This window comes from Parus major, chromosome 1 (genome assembly GCF_001522545.3).
Source record: "Parus major isolate Abel chromosome 1, Parus_major1.1, whole genome shotgun sequence".
Lineage (NCBI taxonomy): Eukaryota > Metazoa > Chordata > Aves > Passeriformes > Paridae > Parus > Parus major.
In genome coordinates, this window is record NC_031768.1 from 47,074,926 (window position 1) to 47,091,963 (window position 17,038).

At 35.0% G+C, this 17,038-nt stretch overlaps 1 protein-coding gene across 5 annotated transcripts in view; it reads right to left on the reverse strand.

The window, feature by feature from the left end:
- Positions 1–297: 297 nt before the first annotated feature.
- NDFIP2 (Nedd4 family interacting protein 2) overlaps positions 298–17,038 on the reverse strand; it is a 46,623-nt gene continuing 29,882 nt past the window's right edge. For 2 of the 5 annotated variants that reach the window (XM_015631064.2, XM_015631035.2), the window contains 4 exons: positions 10,182–10,306; positions 7,130–7,196; positions 3,729–3,834; positions 298–1,851 (listed from right to left, as the gene is read on the reverse strand). In XM_015631064.2, the coding sequence (XP_015486550.1) occupies positions 3,731–3,834; positions 7,130–7,196; positions 10,182–10,306 (296 nt within the window). In that variant the 3' untranslated portion in view covers positions 298–1,851; positions 3,729–3,730. Of the gene's footprint in view, positions 1,971–3,728; positions 3,835–7,129; positions 7,197–10,181; positions 10,307–17,038 lie in introns of all 5 variants that reach the window. The other 3 variants (XM_033514153.1, XM_015631043.2, XM_015631054.2) reach the window with 3 other exon arrangements.

The window sequence follows — 17,038 nt, forward strand, 5'->3', positions numbered from 1 at the left end:
AAGTAATCCCACCAAAAGTTGCTACTTAATTTGGGAAAATTGATATAGTTGAAAAATAGTCTACTTGAATTTGGTAAGCATAGAAAAGGAAGCAATATTGCCTGCTTTGCATGGTTGCATTAACTCCTTAAAAGAAATACCCTCACAGTTTGTTATAAAACATGAGATGAAAAAGAGCAGGGAGGGTAGGTTAGTACCTATTTTACCAGGTAATTTGTCTGTAATTCCATGTTGACATGAATACTGCAGTGTGCATTTTTCGTCATGAAGGACAAAAAAAACCCAAAAAGCAATAAGTTTTAATTAGCAAAACAAAGCAATGCTTTATTATTCGCTTCTTTTTCATCTGGACAATGAATGCAAAAGAACACAGAAACAAATAGAAGTTTAGAAGGAAATCCCAATAGGATATTGAACATAGTACTTAACTTTCTTCTTTCCATAAAAAGCTAAGAAGTAGAGGTGCCCCTAAAATTTTAGTCACTATCAGTTATCTCTGAAAGATTAGGAAAATGAAAATGTTTACATATGTATATTTTAAACATTCATTATAGATACAAAACTCAATACAGCACTAGCTTAACACAACATAAACCTCACTGGTTTTAATGTTAGTAGTAAAAAAGCAGAATTCTAATTAAAAATAAAAATGGAGGAAACTATTTGTACTTTTTTTCCTCAAAGGTGCAACCGACAGCCAATGTATTTTTGCAACTGAGATTCCAGTTGTACAAAGGACTGAGAGATGTCTTCTTCTATTTAAAGAAGAAGCATAAATTTCACAAACTTTAAAAGAAACTACATGTGCATGAACTGTAGACAGTACCCCTTAAAGAGATGATATTTATAAGAACAAAATGGTATACCTTAAATGAATTAAGGGCGAGGTAAAACACGTTTTCTACTTTCAGAGCTTTAAAAAAACCTTTTTCCTTCATCGATTACTTCCCAAATTACCTTGCATTTAAACTAGTTTGTTCTTATGAAAGTAGTATTTATTCTAAACAAGCATTATAAAGTAGTTGTATGATTTTTATTTGAGAAACACTCAATGTGGATGTTGTATTTATAGTGACCTCAAGAATGCAAACCTCCAAAATTACATCTACTACTAACTAAACTTTTAATAGCCAATTAACAAAAAATATGTATATAGCTCTAAGATTAAACAAAATTTAGATAATATGCTGTTACAAAATATATTTTGACGTATTTCCTAAGAAGCAATTAAAACAGTCCTTTATGCAGAGTTATTTACAGGGGACTCAAAGTGTATCAGTTTTAGCACAAACCAGTATACTGGTTTGAATTCAATGTAATATTGGCAAATCTAAGTTTGTGACAAAGAGCTTTGGGGTTTAGTAAACTTAAAAATGTTCTATACAATCATTAGATGAATCTAAATTATATAAAAGAAAACTATCTGAACTGCTTAATCTGAATCATTTAATGCATTTCATTGTACTCAGAAATTCAGATCATCAAGTCAGTGGTACATACAAGTTGTGAAAAAAGATACCACTCAAATCTTTCAGATACAACAAGCACAGATTAACTGAGTCTGTCTGTACCTAATCTATACTTACAGATAGTTTGTTTTTACTTCAACACCATCTTTCTAACGAGCACATATCCAAATGTGCTAAAACAAAAGGCAGCAATTATAAATATTTACTAGAATGACCAGAACTGGTACTTGATCGTAAACCATCCTGTCATTCATTTTTGAAGCCATATTTTCATTAATTTGTCTTCTGGTTTTAGTAGTCTTCTATCTTATTGACTTGGAGGGTTACAGATCGTCTGGAAGTTTCACACCAGCATAGGAAAGGAATGTCTGTTCGATGCAGTCTGGAGATAAAGAAAAAGTTGTGCTTCAGTTCATCGCCGTGACTCACCAGAAGCAGCGTTGCTAAGTGACCAGCAAACCTGAACTGCAAGCAAAACAGCAGCCTCCCCATCCCCCGTGTCAGGATGGGAGAAAAAACACAAAGATTTACTGTTATTTTATTATGATTTCAAAAGACCACCTATTTCCAGCTGTAGGGGTGTTCTTATTCATTAACAATCAGTGTAGAGGAGGCACACTAGAGGAGCTTACTTGTCTACACAAGAACAAGGACATTTAAATGTGATAGCAATTAATTTGAACTTCTTGTTTCAGCAATTAAGATGCTTCAAAAACATAACATTTACGTGTTCATCTTTCTAAACACCTCATAGACCTTATGAGCCTGCAGCCTGCACATCTCTCAGTGGTGCTTACACAAAAAGAAAAAAATTCGAAGCCACTGAACTCTGTCAGAACAGCTCATTAACTTCAGTAAGTCCTGGGTTAAACAGTGTTTTGTCCCAACGCAGAATTTTAATTGCAGAAGAGCAAGGAATCTCAGACTGGATTATCCTACACTTTCACTATTCTCTGCAAACTACAGTTCTCAAACACCATTTAGTCCTAACAATTCTTTTTAAAATATTAAGTATTAAATGTTAATATATTTAATTTACCTTAATTAATATTAAAAGTATTTTCAAGCTTTAATGTACTGAAAGCTAACAGATATTTTCAGTCACATGTCTACAAATTTCAGTACTCTGAAGAGGTTACCACAACAGTAAGAAAAGAAGCCATATCTAACTATTGCAGAAAGGCAATGCTGCCATGTAGTTGCCAATTTTGATTGTTTGCTAAAAGGAAATATACACCTCAGTTAGTTAATATACTGCATAATTTGGAAAAAAAAGACATTTAAAAGAAATATTATGTCACAGTTAACAGATTTTTTTCATTTTCAAGTGCATATTGTATAGCACAGTCAGCATTAGCTGTTTTAAAATATTTCTTGCCATCTTATATAAAAACACCACGGGGTTTTTTTCAGTCAAATACTGTCTCCACTTTCAGGCTTCAAAAATGTGTTTCAGGTTAATTAAAATTGATCCTGTGATCAATCGTGGAGAAAATTTATAAAATACTTTTTTTTAAAGCAAACATAGCTTCTCAGATATATCATAGTATAGTCTTTAAGCATTTTTAGTGAAGTGTAGAGCAATGAAAATGCTGCAGTACTTCTTTCTAGGCTTAAATTTATATTGTTATGCAATTTAAATAAAAAAAAATTGAATGCAAATAAAGACCCCTGGTTTAAGTTACATAGTGAAGTCCAATAAATCCACTTAACGGATAAATAGCATTAAAAAAAAAGAGTGGATATGTGCCAGAATGATTAGTCAGCTACCTGAAGGATACATAAAGCACATTGTTGCATACACAATAATCATACTTGTACATGACTGTCTTAATCCAGTCATGTAAAGAGAGACAATACTCAACTATTGTTTGCATGTTCAGACCCATGTCAATCAGATTTAATATGCAGGCAGATTAGTGCTTCCTAACTTGCTGACAACAGGTTGACTACTAAAGTCAGTTTTCCAGCACAAAGGACAGTATCGTAACAGCAGCAGATACTGTTTCTCAGGAAAAACAACATGTTCCTCCTAATTTTTATTGCTGAACATTAGTTCCAGGGAAGACTGGAGGCAATGAGGATGCATTATTTGTTTTCAAGTAGGAGACTTCACACATCTCCAAGCCCATGAAGAATATATGTTCAATATTCAGGACAGATGCTCAAAAATTATGAAGTTTGATTATTTATTTTTTAGTATTTCTTTCTTCTCTGTTTTCCTGGGAAAGATAACCTCAGCACTAAAAAATGGCTTACCTTCAGTACAAGAAAAAAAATCTTGTTCTGTGAGCAGCTGCCATGCTTTCAGACATATTTCTGACTTTAAGATAATTAACAAAGCCTCGAAAGAACAGGAGGAGTCCTGAAAGTGTAGTAAATGCACAAAATTAATTCTATTAACATAAATATATAGTATACCACATTATTCTTATTAATGATTTTAAAAATCTAGTCTACAAAGTAAATTGAAGTCTTTATCATTCACAAATTCAACAACCAAGCTAGCTTTCATCGTGTGATACAAGGATTCAATTTTATGAAAGGTTTTTCACAAGTTTTAGTGATTTTCAGCGTCATCTGTGAAAAAGACTGCATGAAAATACTTACAAAGAATAAAAAAATCCTGAAACGTAAAATCTGATTTGCAAATTATTTTCAAGTAGAATTCTCAAAATAAATTACTAATGTGTTAGAAGAGTACCCGGTTTACAAAATGTACCTTTAACAATGTGCACAATAAATGTACTGCAAGTTAAAGGAGGAAAAAAAAAAAAAGACAAAGTAAGGCTTGCTCTAGTGAGAAGTCAATAATGAATTATAGTAGCTTATGACTTGGGATTTAACCATCGATCAAAAAACACCTACCCAAGTAGAGGAAGAACAATTGCCAAAGGAAATTTCTCAACATATTACTCACAATATTACAGTTTTTGTCAACTCCAAATTTAAAAATCTTTTAAATTACCTATGTTTCTCTGCATTTTAAAGAACATTTCAGCTAAGAGGAAAAAATTGTACACAACAGTCACAGAGAAGTCACATTTGCAATAATGGTACCTTGAAGATATACACTTATGTGAATATACACGTGTGCATTAAAACTCCAAAATATCAAACGAAAATCTAAACTGAGGTTTTATAAGTTGAGCAAAGGATTTAATTATTTTCTTGCCTACATGATGCACTTTTTCTTCCTGCTGTCCTGGATGAGCCCCTGATATTTCTAATGATCACTTATTCTCTAAATTATTTTTGTTTGTGATTTTTTAACTTTCCTTTTGCTTTTTTAAACCAAAGCTTCATTAGAACATGCATGCAAGAAAAAAAAAAAAATAAAAAATTAATAAAAGACAACAGAGAATGCTCTGCCAAGCAGTAGAACTTCACCTAAGCCAGATACATTCCTGTGATTAAGGCAAATTCAACACAGACAAGAAAGCAGTAAGATCTTGACCGCAAGTCTACAACAAAACCTGCTACCCAAAGGCCACCAGACATAGCCTCCCTTTCAACTGAAAAGAAGCTGAAAGAGCAAAATGACAGCAGGCAGCTCTTTAGGTGCTTGATGACATTTTTTGCATTATACATGTTGGAAAACCAGTCAAAGCTCAAGCCATATTTTACATTTCTCTGTTAAGGGAAGAAAGAAAAAACACTTTCCATTGTGCTCCTCAATAAGAAACATTGGCTAACATTTAAATTTAAAATTTAGAATTGTCTCTCTCCAATTTTTTCACTGTACATGACAGCTCTTTGGAAGTAGACCACTTTGCTTTTCCGTGACACATAAGCAATTTTTCCAGATGTTGAAAGAAGGAAGGCAAGCAGAAACAGATTGGTGAACACCAGAAGAGAGGAGATGGAAGTAGGTGGGCTGAAGGATGTCAAAGGGCTATGGAAAAGAAAAACTCAAACTCATTCCCTTCTGGAGAGATACTGGACATACTACTTTGTGTGCTCTAACAAAAGGTTATCCAAAACAACGAAACACAGATCTCGTTGGCAGTGTTCCCATGACATGATAATACTCCTCCATGTCTTGCTAAGTAGCTTTCTTAGGTAGAATCCTTCCATGGTGTTCTAGCAATACCATATAACCAGTTTATCACTTTAAAAAAATTGTTGGCATATTTCATGCAAAACATACATAAAACAAGGGAATGCTGATTGCTGTATGCCTCAGTGCTTTTTATTCCAAAGCATATTATAAACCTGGTGATTCAAAGAAAAAATAAAAAATTCTCAAACACTTCAGACCAAAAATAAGGCTTTCTCAAATTAAAGTAAGCTACTTCCTGAACATAAAAGACTAGTAAAAAGAAAAACTACAGCTTTTTCCAAAGACATGTGGGGATGGGGGGAGTTCTAGGGGAAGAATACTATTTTTATCCTAGTGAAAAAAGGTGTCAAACCTCAATCTCAGGCACCACAGTGCTTGGTTTTAATTAAAAACTTATTTGGAGATGTTTGTGCCTGCAAAGAGTCATTTCACCTACTTCAATACAATAACCTCAAACAACACGAAAATATTCAAGGGACCAATGCTCTGATGTGTTAAACATTTGCAGCTTTTATGTATTCCAAGCAACGAAGTGCACAATAGCAGAGCAAGGTGGGCATTAGAAAGTCTGATGAATGCCCTTGAACACCACTAAAAGGCAGAGAGAGAAATTTTTAGGTAATGTTGTTTAAGACTTCTGGCATTTCTTGCAAGATAAATAGCGAGTCACTAACAGTGAAGATCTCAGAGTTGGTGTTTTTTATTAACTTACTCAACATTTCATTCTAACATCTGCTCTTAGCCACTTAAATCAATTGACTCAAAGGGAAGAGTGCCACCTACTGAACCAGCAACAGTTTACCGTGCTTCCAAAGCTGGAAGCAGAAATTAAAATGCATAACAGCATTCACTTCTGTAAAAGAAAACCATTCCAGATTCCATATTCATATTAAAAAATCATTACGGATTATAGTTGGAGAAAAGTTATAGTGGTTGGAGTTTGGTACATCCTCATTGAAAAGAAACAGAAGAGCAGAATTTGATGTGCATAAGACTTGGAACATGAGCAGGCAGACTCTTAAGAGAAAGCTGACATCATGGGACCACTGTGATCAGCAAGCATGAAGCCATTCTCTCATCCTACCGAGCAACTGCTGATGCAGTTTGCATTTCAAAGGACTCAGAAAGGACATTTTGTGACCTGTGCACAAGTCAGCAGATTTCAACTTCCTGGGTTCAGTCACATTTCTTAAAATTTAATACTTGACACGTAGGTTTCTACACGTAAATACTACTTATCACTGACTTTTCAATACATTCTCTACATAAAGCCAAAGTTTCTTACACAGTACTGCACTCCTAGATCAGTAGAAGCAGCTTAAAAAGCACAAATTACAAGTCTGTTCTACACAATCTCATAATCAGAACAAAATTTTTTGAGCTGAAGAGTATTTGAATAGTCCAGAGTTCACACAATAACACCACTATGGTAACCAATAACTTCATGAATACTAGGAAAATTAAAATACCATACAAAACTATCAGCAGCTAAGGAAAAGTACATACCTAACATGTTACTAAATTCTAATTTACAATAACATGATTCATCTTTGAGTACTTCCACACCAAAACAGAAATTAATTCAACTGCCACTTACCAAGTACAAGAAATATCCACCAAAGCCAGTACTGTCCATTGAAATATCCAGTAAAATAATCTGAAAACTGAAATTCATACATGAGGCTTAGCTGCAGCAAGATAGATGACTAACACATATTTAATGCACTATGCAAATAGAGAAAGCATGGAGGACAAAGGAAGTTAAAATAAAAGCAATGTATCCTACTAAAACGCAAAACTAGTATTCGCACAGCAGTTTAATACACAAATAACACAATTCTAGTGTCAGTTGGTTTGCAGCAAATTAAGTAAAAATCTCTAAAAAAATGTGTAGCCACAGAAATACACATATATATGAAAAACATCCTTGTATTACTTGCCAGTAATCTGAGGTTTTTATTATAATGAATCACCACTTGTTGATTTTCCCTTTTTCCCCCCAGTGCCTGCCATCCCAAACACATTACAGCAGCCTGCTGCTTTAGATATTAACACGAAAAGCCACATTAGTTTAATCTTATCAGACAGGGATGTTCTGCTGACCCCACAAAAGAAGAGCTTTTGACCTTCTGTATACCCCCTACTGTTTATCGCTGCCACGAATACCAGCCCCATAAAGACCCCCAACTCATTAAAGTCTTTTCATTTTCAAACCAGCATTCAGTTCCCAGCAGTGAGCTGAACGCAACTAAATGAACCTTGAAGTGCCATTTCAACTGCTCCTGCGAGTGACCATGGCAGACAGTTTTGTCCTCCCTGTGAAGTGGGAGGCAGCTGGAGGGCAGGGTGTGATCACACTGGAGACAGGTATCTGTGCCTTTACCAGACTCCAGACTTTATGCTTCACTGATAAAAAGGCTAATCAAATGTCTCCAAAACCCACACAAAAAGTAGAAATGGGGAGATGAGTGAAGAGTTGCCAGAAGGAATAAAATAACCTACTTAGCAGCTCTGTACACTTTCCATACACTTTTACCCTGCTATCATTCATTATGTTTACTGCATCCTGACAGTGCTTCTTATGTGCCCTTTCTAGGACATTTCAGTATATCAACCAAGTAGTAACAAGAGGGGAAACAAAAAAACCCTGAACAAATGAAAGAACCCCTACAAAAACAACAAAACAAAAAACCCCAACGAAACAAAAACAACCAAAACCTATCAGCCAAAAGATACTGGGGCACATATGTAACCAGATGAAAATCTAAGCCATTTAAAGAACACTAGATAAAGCTGGCTTTTTTCTTCAATTAATCCACATATTTTCTCCAGAATAAGGTCAGGTCACATGAACTCTTTTGAGGGTTTAATCTTATATACTCTATTCATTTCTATCATCAATCAAAGAAAAAATAGCAAGAAACAGAACTGCCAAGTTCAGCTAAAGAACTGGTATTTACATTATCCCAATATAAATACTCAATTCCAAGGATTTTGACAACACATTGACATTGATCCCATCTCACTTGTTAGTCAGGATTTTCGATTGTCTAAACATTATATGTGTGTGCATATAAATACACACACACAAACATATCAATATCCTTTTCCAATAGTTATAATTTCATTTAATTGGAAAGAAGATTCACTAAAACCAACAATCAAAACCCGTGTGCATTACTCTCCTCCCCTACTCTCCTTGGGAAGAGTCAGCCATGGCAGCAGAATTTCCCCTATAGTAAAACTGTGCTTTTGTTCCCCCTGCTCTTCCTTCTCCCCAGTAAAAATTGATATAGATCAAGCATATGCAAATTCAGGTTGTTTAGACACAAGAAAGTTTTGTACTACTGATCCAGAGTGAAAAAGAGTGACACAAGCCTTTGGAAGGCCTTGAAAGAAAGGAACAGAACAATTTGGTGCACACAGGCCTACTGGCGTGTCACCATTAAAATGACTGTCAACACAACACCTCATAAGCTTTCTGCTCTTGTCTCTAGGAAGGGAGACAACAGAGGAACATGATGATCTTCATTATGAAAAAAAACCCACCTTGAGGTCTTGGAATTGGCCAACTCTAATATTTTTGAATTAGTAAGGGATTATATACAATAATTTAATTACAATCTAGAACACAGAAATTCTACAACGAAGTTTGACATATATTAATTTTTATATTTGTTTTGGGCACATTTTCCAGGAGAGAGGAATAATAAAACTGACATGGTGAACAAGTTCTGCCCTCTGTTTAGTATGCCTTAAGGGAAGCTGAAAATATCCCAAACCCCTTAAGATAAATTCCATCTCAGCACCTGAATTCCAACAAATACACCAGAATCACATCTAGTCCAGCAGCATTTCCCTGCTCTGAATAAGCAAAAAGGAAATTAAGAGGAAAAAAAAAAAAAAAAAAGCTCTAAGAAGGATGTAGATCATGTCCAAGAAGGGCCATGCAATCTTTCAACCATTTTTTACTACCATAATAAGACTAAATCAAGCTACTAACACACACACAGGAAAAGAAAAAAAATTAAAACAGTCATTGATGGCAGAATATGAAAGATATGCAAGTTATCCAAGATCTTTTTCTTTGTTAAAAGGGACAGGATTTTAAATGTTGTGTCTCACAGATATGTAGAATTCATGTTCAGAAAGCAGCATTGCATTTCACCCAGCATCCACTTAACTAAGTAACTTGCATTTGGCTAATATGCCTTTTGGAAAAGTATCTAGTTTTGCAGTGAAAACATCAAGAATCAAGCATTTTAAAACTGCAAAAATGTGACTAACTTCATATTTAAGTTGGACCTGATCCCATATGTATCTTACACAGAATAAAATAATAAAACACAAGGAAGAAATGCTTTCTTATATTCCCTTCTCAACAGGCCAAGATATTTATAAATCTTTTATACATGACACTATAATACCAGTGATATTTTAGGTACTTGCTCCATTTCTTCTGTAGACTTTTAAATACTTGTACAAGGAATGAGTCATCTTGAATTTATTTTAGTGAAAATATGAGCTTCAAATGCTATATCAGGTAAAAAAACAAAAAATACTGGTTCTCAATTCCCTTATTAGACCCTTGAATAAATTGCTATGGGTTTGCTCTACAGAGCCTGTACAGCATGAATCAAGAAACATACCCGTACAATGAGGATCCATTTGATCAGGGAGAGACCAAATCCACAGATTGCACCATACCTTCCAGCTATGGTATTTGTTATACAGAAGGATAAACAAAATCCAATCCAGTTGAAAATAAACGCCACTATAAAATAAAAGAAACAGTAGCTTCTGTTAATCTGTATAGCTAAGCAAACAGACTTAACAGTAATTTCACTTTTAAACTACTAAGGACATGCTTACACAGTCAGTTAATTCCCTTCCGGTAATTCAGGCTTTCAGAGATTGACTTTGAACCCAGACATTCCCCATGGTATAGTCACTTAATGACAAAGCAAATGGTAAACAGGCTGGAACCTACTATTTTACACAAGAGAAAATTCCAACATAAAGGAAAGTGTTACACTGCAATGGACACCTAACAAGATTATACTGGACATGAAAAGTAAATTCACAAAAAGGACTATAACATACAAGATTTGGATTAAAACAAAGAAGAAAAACCTTGCTAGACTTTTATAGCCACAAATATAGTTATAGGCACACATATGTGCATGTATCAAGGCTGCATATTCAGCTTTATCCAGTTTGGATCAAATAGAATAAAAGTATCCACTCTTGCTCCAAAAACTTAGTGTAGAAATGAAGGTAAGTCGAGAAGCTAATGTTTTATGGGTCTCTTTTAGATCCATATTTATGTCTTCTCTTTTAGATCTATATTCACAAGACATAAGAAGCCTTGTAAGCTTTACACAGAAGTTTAAGAAATCAATGAACAAAAAGGACATTAAGCATAACTACCACTATTGCTTCAATTAACACTTTTACACAACCCCTAGTTCAACAACTTAAAGTTTCATATCTGCATATGTACTTGGCAATCAGCATCATCATTATCTGTATTGACTTCAGGTTGCATGCATTACATCAGAGTGTGTGAATTCACAGTTAGGGGAATGGCCCAGATTGGGAATCAGTGAGGGCATCCAAAAAGAAAACCACCAAATAGAAGAGCTGGAGGAACTGCTGGAAGGCAACTCAGGAATTCTGGAGAGAACATGACAGTGTAAAATTGAAAACATTAGGGAACTCAAAAGTAAATAAAAGAATTACAGAGGAGGGAAAGAGGAATGGAAAAGGGGCAGAGGGGAACAAAACCCCTGTCCACAAATTCTTAAAGTTTAAAATCCCAAACTTAGCTACATAAAATTCAGATATTAAACCATCAGAGGAAAAATAAGTCTGTCTCTTCCATTCAAGTTTGAACACACAACTAGGAACAGAAAATTGCTCAAACATTTAATTGAAGCATTTTGAAATACTATGTATAAAATCCCCACTGTTTGTATACTTTAAAACCTTCTTACAGTTCTTCCAATAATCCACACGAAGATGTAATGATATGCTCACAAATGCAAAATTAGTCTGTAAAGCTGCAGTGGGATTCCATCAACTTTAAACAAACTGAAGTTCCAAGAGAAGTTTTGAAGACTTCACATTGAAACAGTCATTTAGTACAAGTGAGAAAGCACCTTGCATTGGTCAGAGGCATGGGTAACAGGTGATGGTAACAAGAAATCTTACTTTTATATAAATTACTAATCTAAAAAGAACCCAAAAAATAAATCAAAACAAAATTAAAAAAAAAAAATAAAATCTTTGAACAGATGTTGATCCAAACTGGCATTTGCAGAGGAAACAAACTAAACCAATCCAACCCCCACTAAAAAAAACCCTACAGAACAACATTGTGACCCTAACATTTACCTATCTTTCCAAGCCACATTTACATTTAGAAGAGCCTAGATAAACTGTTTTGATTTTCCTATTTTAAGCAAGCTCTACAAACCAAACATCTTTTAACAGTAACAGATTTCAAAAGCTCCTTATTCAATGCATTCTCTGATCCTGTCTCAGCATAAGAACTCACTGCTCTTCACCCCAGTACTCAAGCTGCAGAGAGTGACTTTGATTATGGTTAGGTATACCTAATGACAGGTCTCTTAAAAAGGACACAGGATTCACATGTTTCTAATGGTCTATGAGGACTAGAGAAATTTTCAGAATATGTACAATTTTAATAGATATATTTTTTTAAAGTACCTCAACTCATTTTTAAATACATTAGAAAAATAAGATTTCCCAATCATAAATACAGGAGGGGAAAAATTATTTTTTATAATTAAAGAGGAGTACTAACAATTTTATCCTACTTTCAACTATAAGGGAATATTCAAAATTGAAACCCCTGTCACTGCATGAGTATTTGATGGATATTTAACATCAAGGTATTTGCCCAACTCTTGAAATTAAAGGCATCAGCATGTTCCAGTCTTGTTCATAGCAAGGGTTTTCTTCTGTCTAATCAGTCTGCTGTTACATCAAGTTACATAAGCAGCTAATGCAAGCAGAAAATGCATAAACCTTATAAAAGCTGTAAATTATGCAAGTTCAGGCATTCCAATAAAACTGAAGTATATACAGAAGAAAAATCTCCTTATTTAAGTCTTTATTGCTAACCATTTGCTAGAAAACTTGTACAGTGAGGACCTAATCAAAAATCTGTCTTCAGCAGCAGAAGGGACATGTTACTTCCACTTCTCTAAAACTCAGGTAATGTATTAAGGAGATTCTCCCAACACTGCCTTGGTGTTCCATCATTTTAACAAACTTAAGAAGGGCAACAATACTGTCTGCATGTTTCCCATCTTTCCCATGACTTCTCTCTTACATCCCATGTCCTACTACTACTTTGAAAATCATTCTCCTTGTCTCACTGGTTACAACAAAATACTTGCTTTCAAAATTGCATCTCCAGCTTCTGAGCAGACTACAGTTCTTTCCAATTGCCTTTCTCTACATCAAGATCAGCCTCATTTGCCTATCTTTTTCATCATATGCATCCTTGTGTATCTTCTATCAGCCATGCAAGCTCTGATCTTTACAACTTACACTGCATCGGAGTTACTGCAGTTAATTCCTGTCTCAACTTATTATTGCAATGACAGTTGTTCATAATTTTCATCCCTATGTTGCCACAGAGAAGCCACAGCACAAGCTCCCCCATCAAGCTGAGGCAGAAAATAGACCAGTGAGGGGACTGAACAGTAAAAGGAATTATGTACTAATTTCTCTAGAATTACCAACCTCCTTCTCTATCTACTAGAGACAACTAAGTTGTTGTACAAGTTCCTTGCTGTGACAAATCCTATCCTCCATTATTTTTCTGCATCCACTCATTTTGTGAGTGCTCAGTGACACTGCTCAGCTGCTCAAGAGGTGACCTCATCCTTCATACCACATCAGCTTCCATGACATTCCCACACAGACAATGGAGCTGCCACAACAGCAATAACATAAGGAAAGCCATTCCTAAAACTGAGGGGGGAAAAAAATTAATGATCTACTTCAACCACATCATGACTCTAACTAAAAAAGAATTTCTAATTTCTGCTTGCCTATTCTCTTCATGCAGCCAGGTTCTGTGTGCATCCTGTAGACCTCCAGTACAAATCAAACCACTGTGCAATAAGAATTGTTTTCTATCCCAAAAGTGATCACATTCCTACTTAAGCCCAATGTTCAACTACTGTCAACTTTCCTTTAATAAGTTTCAGATATTTAGGTGAACTCATGCTGACTGCACTGGCATCACGATTTCAGTTTCTACTTTTGATACTCTAGCACCATTCAGAGAAGTGGGACTGATAAAAGTATGATTTTTGAATTTTCTAACTCCTGAAGTGATGAAGAGAGAGTAAGTCTATATAAATGTAATTCACATTAAAAGAATGTAAACATTAGCATTATCTCCTCATGACAACAAAACTCATAATGAAACACATAAGAAATTCATATTTTGGGAGGAGGAGGATTCTACTAAAGGTCTTTTTAAATAAACAGTATTGGTGATCCAATGTAGTCGCTACATGCTGTATTTCTCCTTCAGGTTTTCAGTAAAATAATCACAGCCAAAATACAAAGTACAGGACTTTTGAGTTGTACATATTGAAATACACCAGATGAAACAATAATGACAAGTGCATTACACTGTGATTTTTCCCCAGATGCTCCAGCACTTCACCTGCTGATCTTTTTTTTACTTAGACCTCCACAACTACACATTAATCACTTGTTTTAAGTTTATATTCAGTATCATGAAAAGAAGCCAGTAAAACTAATCTGAAGCCTTATGTTCCAAATTTTAGCCATGGCTCAAGCCTGTAATGAGATTATCATGGCAACTACATACACAAAAAGCAACTTATGCTCAGTTATAGCCTTTATTCCACAATTTGTTTGTTTATTTACTTACTATTTTAATATTTAGCAAACACACAAGAGCTTAATGTTTTCTACCTGGCCTAGACTTACTAAGCATACTGCAGTAATAAATAATCCTCTCCAGATCTTCATGTACCATTAGGAATTGTTCTTCCCATTCCTGTGTACAATTTGTTTCACCACTCTTTAACGGGGATACATCTTTATTCCATCCTGAAGGTTCAGTTACAGACTGATGATGATCACTGGAAGTGCTGGCTATCAGCTTCCACAGAAAACCAATTATTTTTTTTCTTCGTGATTAATGTTCAGAAAAATTCCTTAGCATTTTGTTCCTACTTCTTGTTGCTATGTTTTTCTTACTACCCAATTCAAAGCTTCCTCATTCCAACTGCTTTGTATTATATCTAAGGCATACAGAAAAAACTATGTAAGTCAAATTGTTTCTACAGTAAGAAAGAAGTTAGGTGATTGTGTATGAAGGTCAGTCAGTCCATCCATAATGACCAGAGAGAAATAAGAACTCAAAACAGTTCCTCTATCTCCCAATATTTAAAATTTTAATTAAGTGACTTCTCTTCAGCTTCTCTGGCATGACTAGGGGAAACCTGCATAACATTTGTGATATAGACATACACAACTCAGGTTTCCTAAAGTCACACAGAGGAAGCCCCCCATGGGAAATTCAATCATGCTTACCACTCCTCAGGAAGCACACACCAGGACACTGTTGTTCACCCTGAGTTTGCGCTATAACTCTGCCTTCCAACTTGGGCCCCCTGAAACCCCCAAAGTAGGTATCCCAGCTTGTGTGTGCTTTATTGACTGTTTGAGGCACTTAACAGTTTTGAAAACTATATGAACATTCATTTATAAAACTTTGGTACAGTTATTTTGTGTTTCAATATAGTATCTAGGACACCATGTACATTTCTACTTCCATGTAAAACAAGATTTTATCGCTGTGAGTTGTATACAGTTCTTAAATAGCCTAGATGTTAAAAAAAGGTCAGATTTCTGCATGAGAATTTAAGTTTTGGTTGTACTACTGGACACTTTTCTCCATTTTATCTTCTCATTAGCCATCTGTGAAGTCAGAATTTATTTTCCCTATATTGTAGGGAAACAAAACTCCCTTACATGGTTTCAAAGAATTCCGATAAGCTCCACAATTCCTCTTGGGGTCCACAGGAAAAAAGGTTGGTTCTAAAGCATTTCTTTAATATAAAGGAAATATAAAGCCTTTTAATATATAAGCCTTTTAATAATGTCCAAAAGGACCTCCTTCACATAATGTATGTATATGAGTTTACCAGACATAATTCAAAAGACTTCCACTACAGGCAGATGAAGCATGAAAACCAAACCATTTGACAGTTACTTGCCCTATCACAATTACAGCTGTGTTCAAAATGGAAAGATACAGCTCCGAAATTCCTCCCTTTTGTTGTGCATACAAAAAAATACTCTGAGAAACTCACCTACTAACTTCCTCTGGCATTCTAGAAAATTTCTACTACACTGTATAAGGCAGAGCTGACTTAAAAATACAAAACAGAAAAAAAACACATGAAGTGGTCTGATAGCAATTTTTTTTCCCCACTTTGCATTCATAGCAAAATGAATATACTCATATATATATACATTTCCTTCAAAATAAGAAGGTGACAGACACCAGTCCTGACCATTAGAGAGCAGATTTTTAGCTCACCAACATAATCACAGACTAAGGCCAACACCGATTTCCTGAAACACAATTTTACCATATATTAGAAATAAAGTAGATTGTTTTCCAATTTTTTTCACCAAGTTTCTGGATCAAGCAATAAAATCCACTTCTTCAGCCAAAGGACTTCACTTTTTTAGTGTGCACTGGCTTACTCTGTTTTGTTCTGCTAAACAGAGCAACACTTCATAGCTTAGACAGGAAAACAGGTCAGTAACTGACATGGACCAGGCTCCTGAAACAACCAAAACACCCCAACAAATAGATCTGGCCACTAGATGGCTTGGAGACAGCAATTTTCTGCAACATGGGCAGCGACCACTAGATGGAGGCTACATATCACTAAGTGACTGCAATATGCAGGTAAGCTCAGTAAAAAGTTCATTTTGCTACATTTCACTTGAATAAAATGAAATTAAAGAATGCTAACTTGCTGTTATAAAAACAAAGTGATCTGCCCCCTCTTCCATCCCCAAACCCTTCCAAAGCTGTACTTGATAGTCGGGGAGGAGGTGGGAGAACACATCTAACAAGCCATTTGTTCACTCTTATTTCACAAGAGAACAGTTCTTGATACAGCTCTCCTATATTTTAACTATGTGAGGGAATTTGAGGCTTTCTGTGATCTGCCACCTCTAATTGCAGCATTTCCAACTCTTAGGAAAAAACCCAAAAGATCTCCTTACTGTAAACTTCATTTTAATTGCTGCTCTTCTACATCTACATACATCAACTTTCTGGAGACTTTTTTTCTCCTTATTGGACAAACATGAATACACAACCCACATATAACATATACTTGCATTATGTTTAACTCAATTTTCATTTAATTCTCCGATTTCCTAAGAAAAACTTCTAAAACCTAAC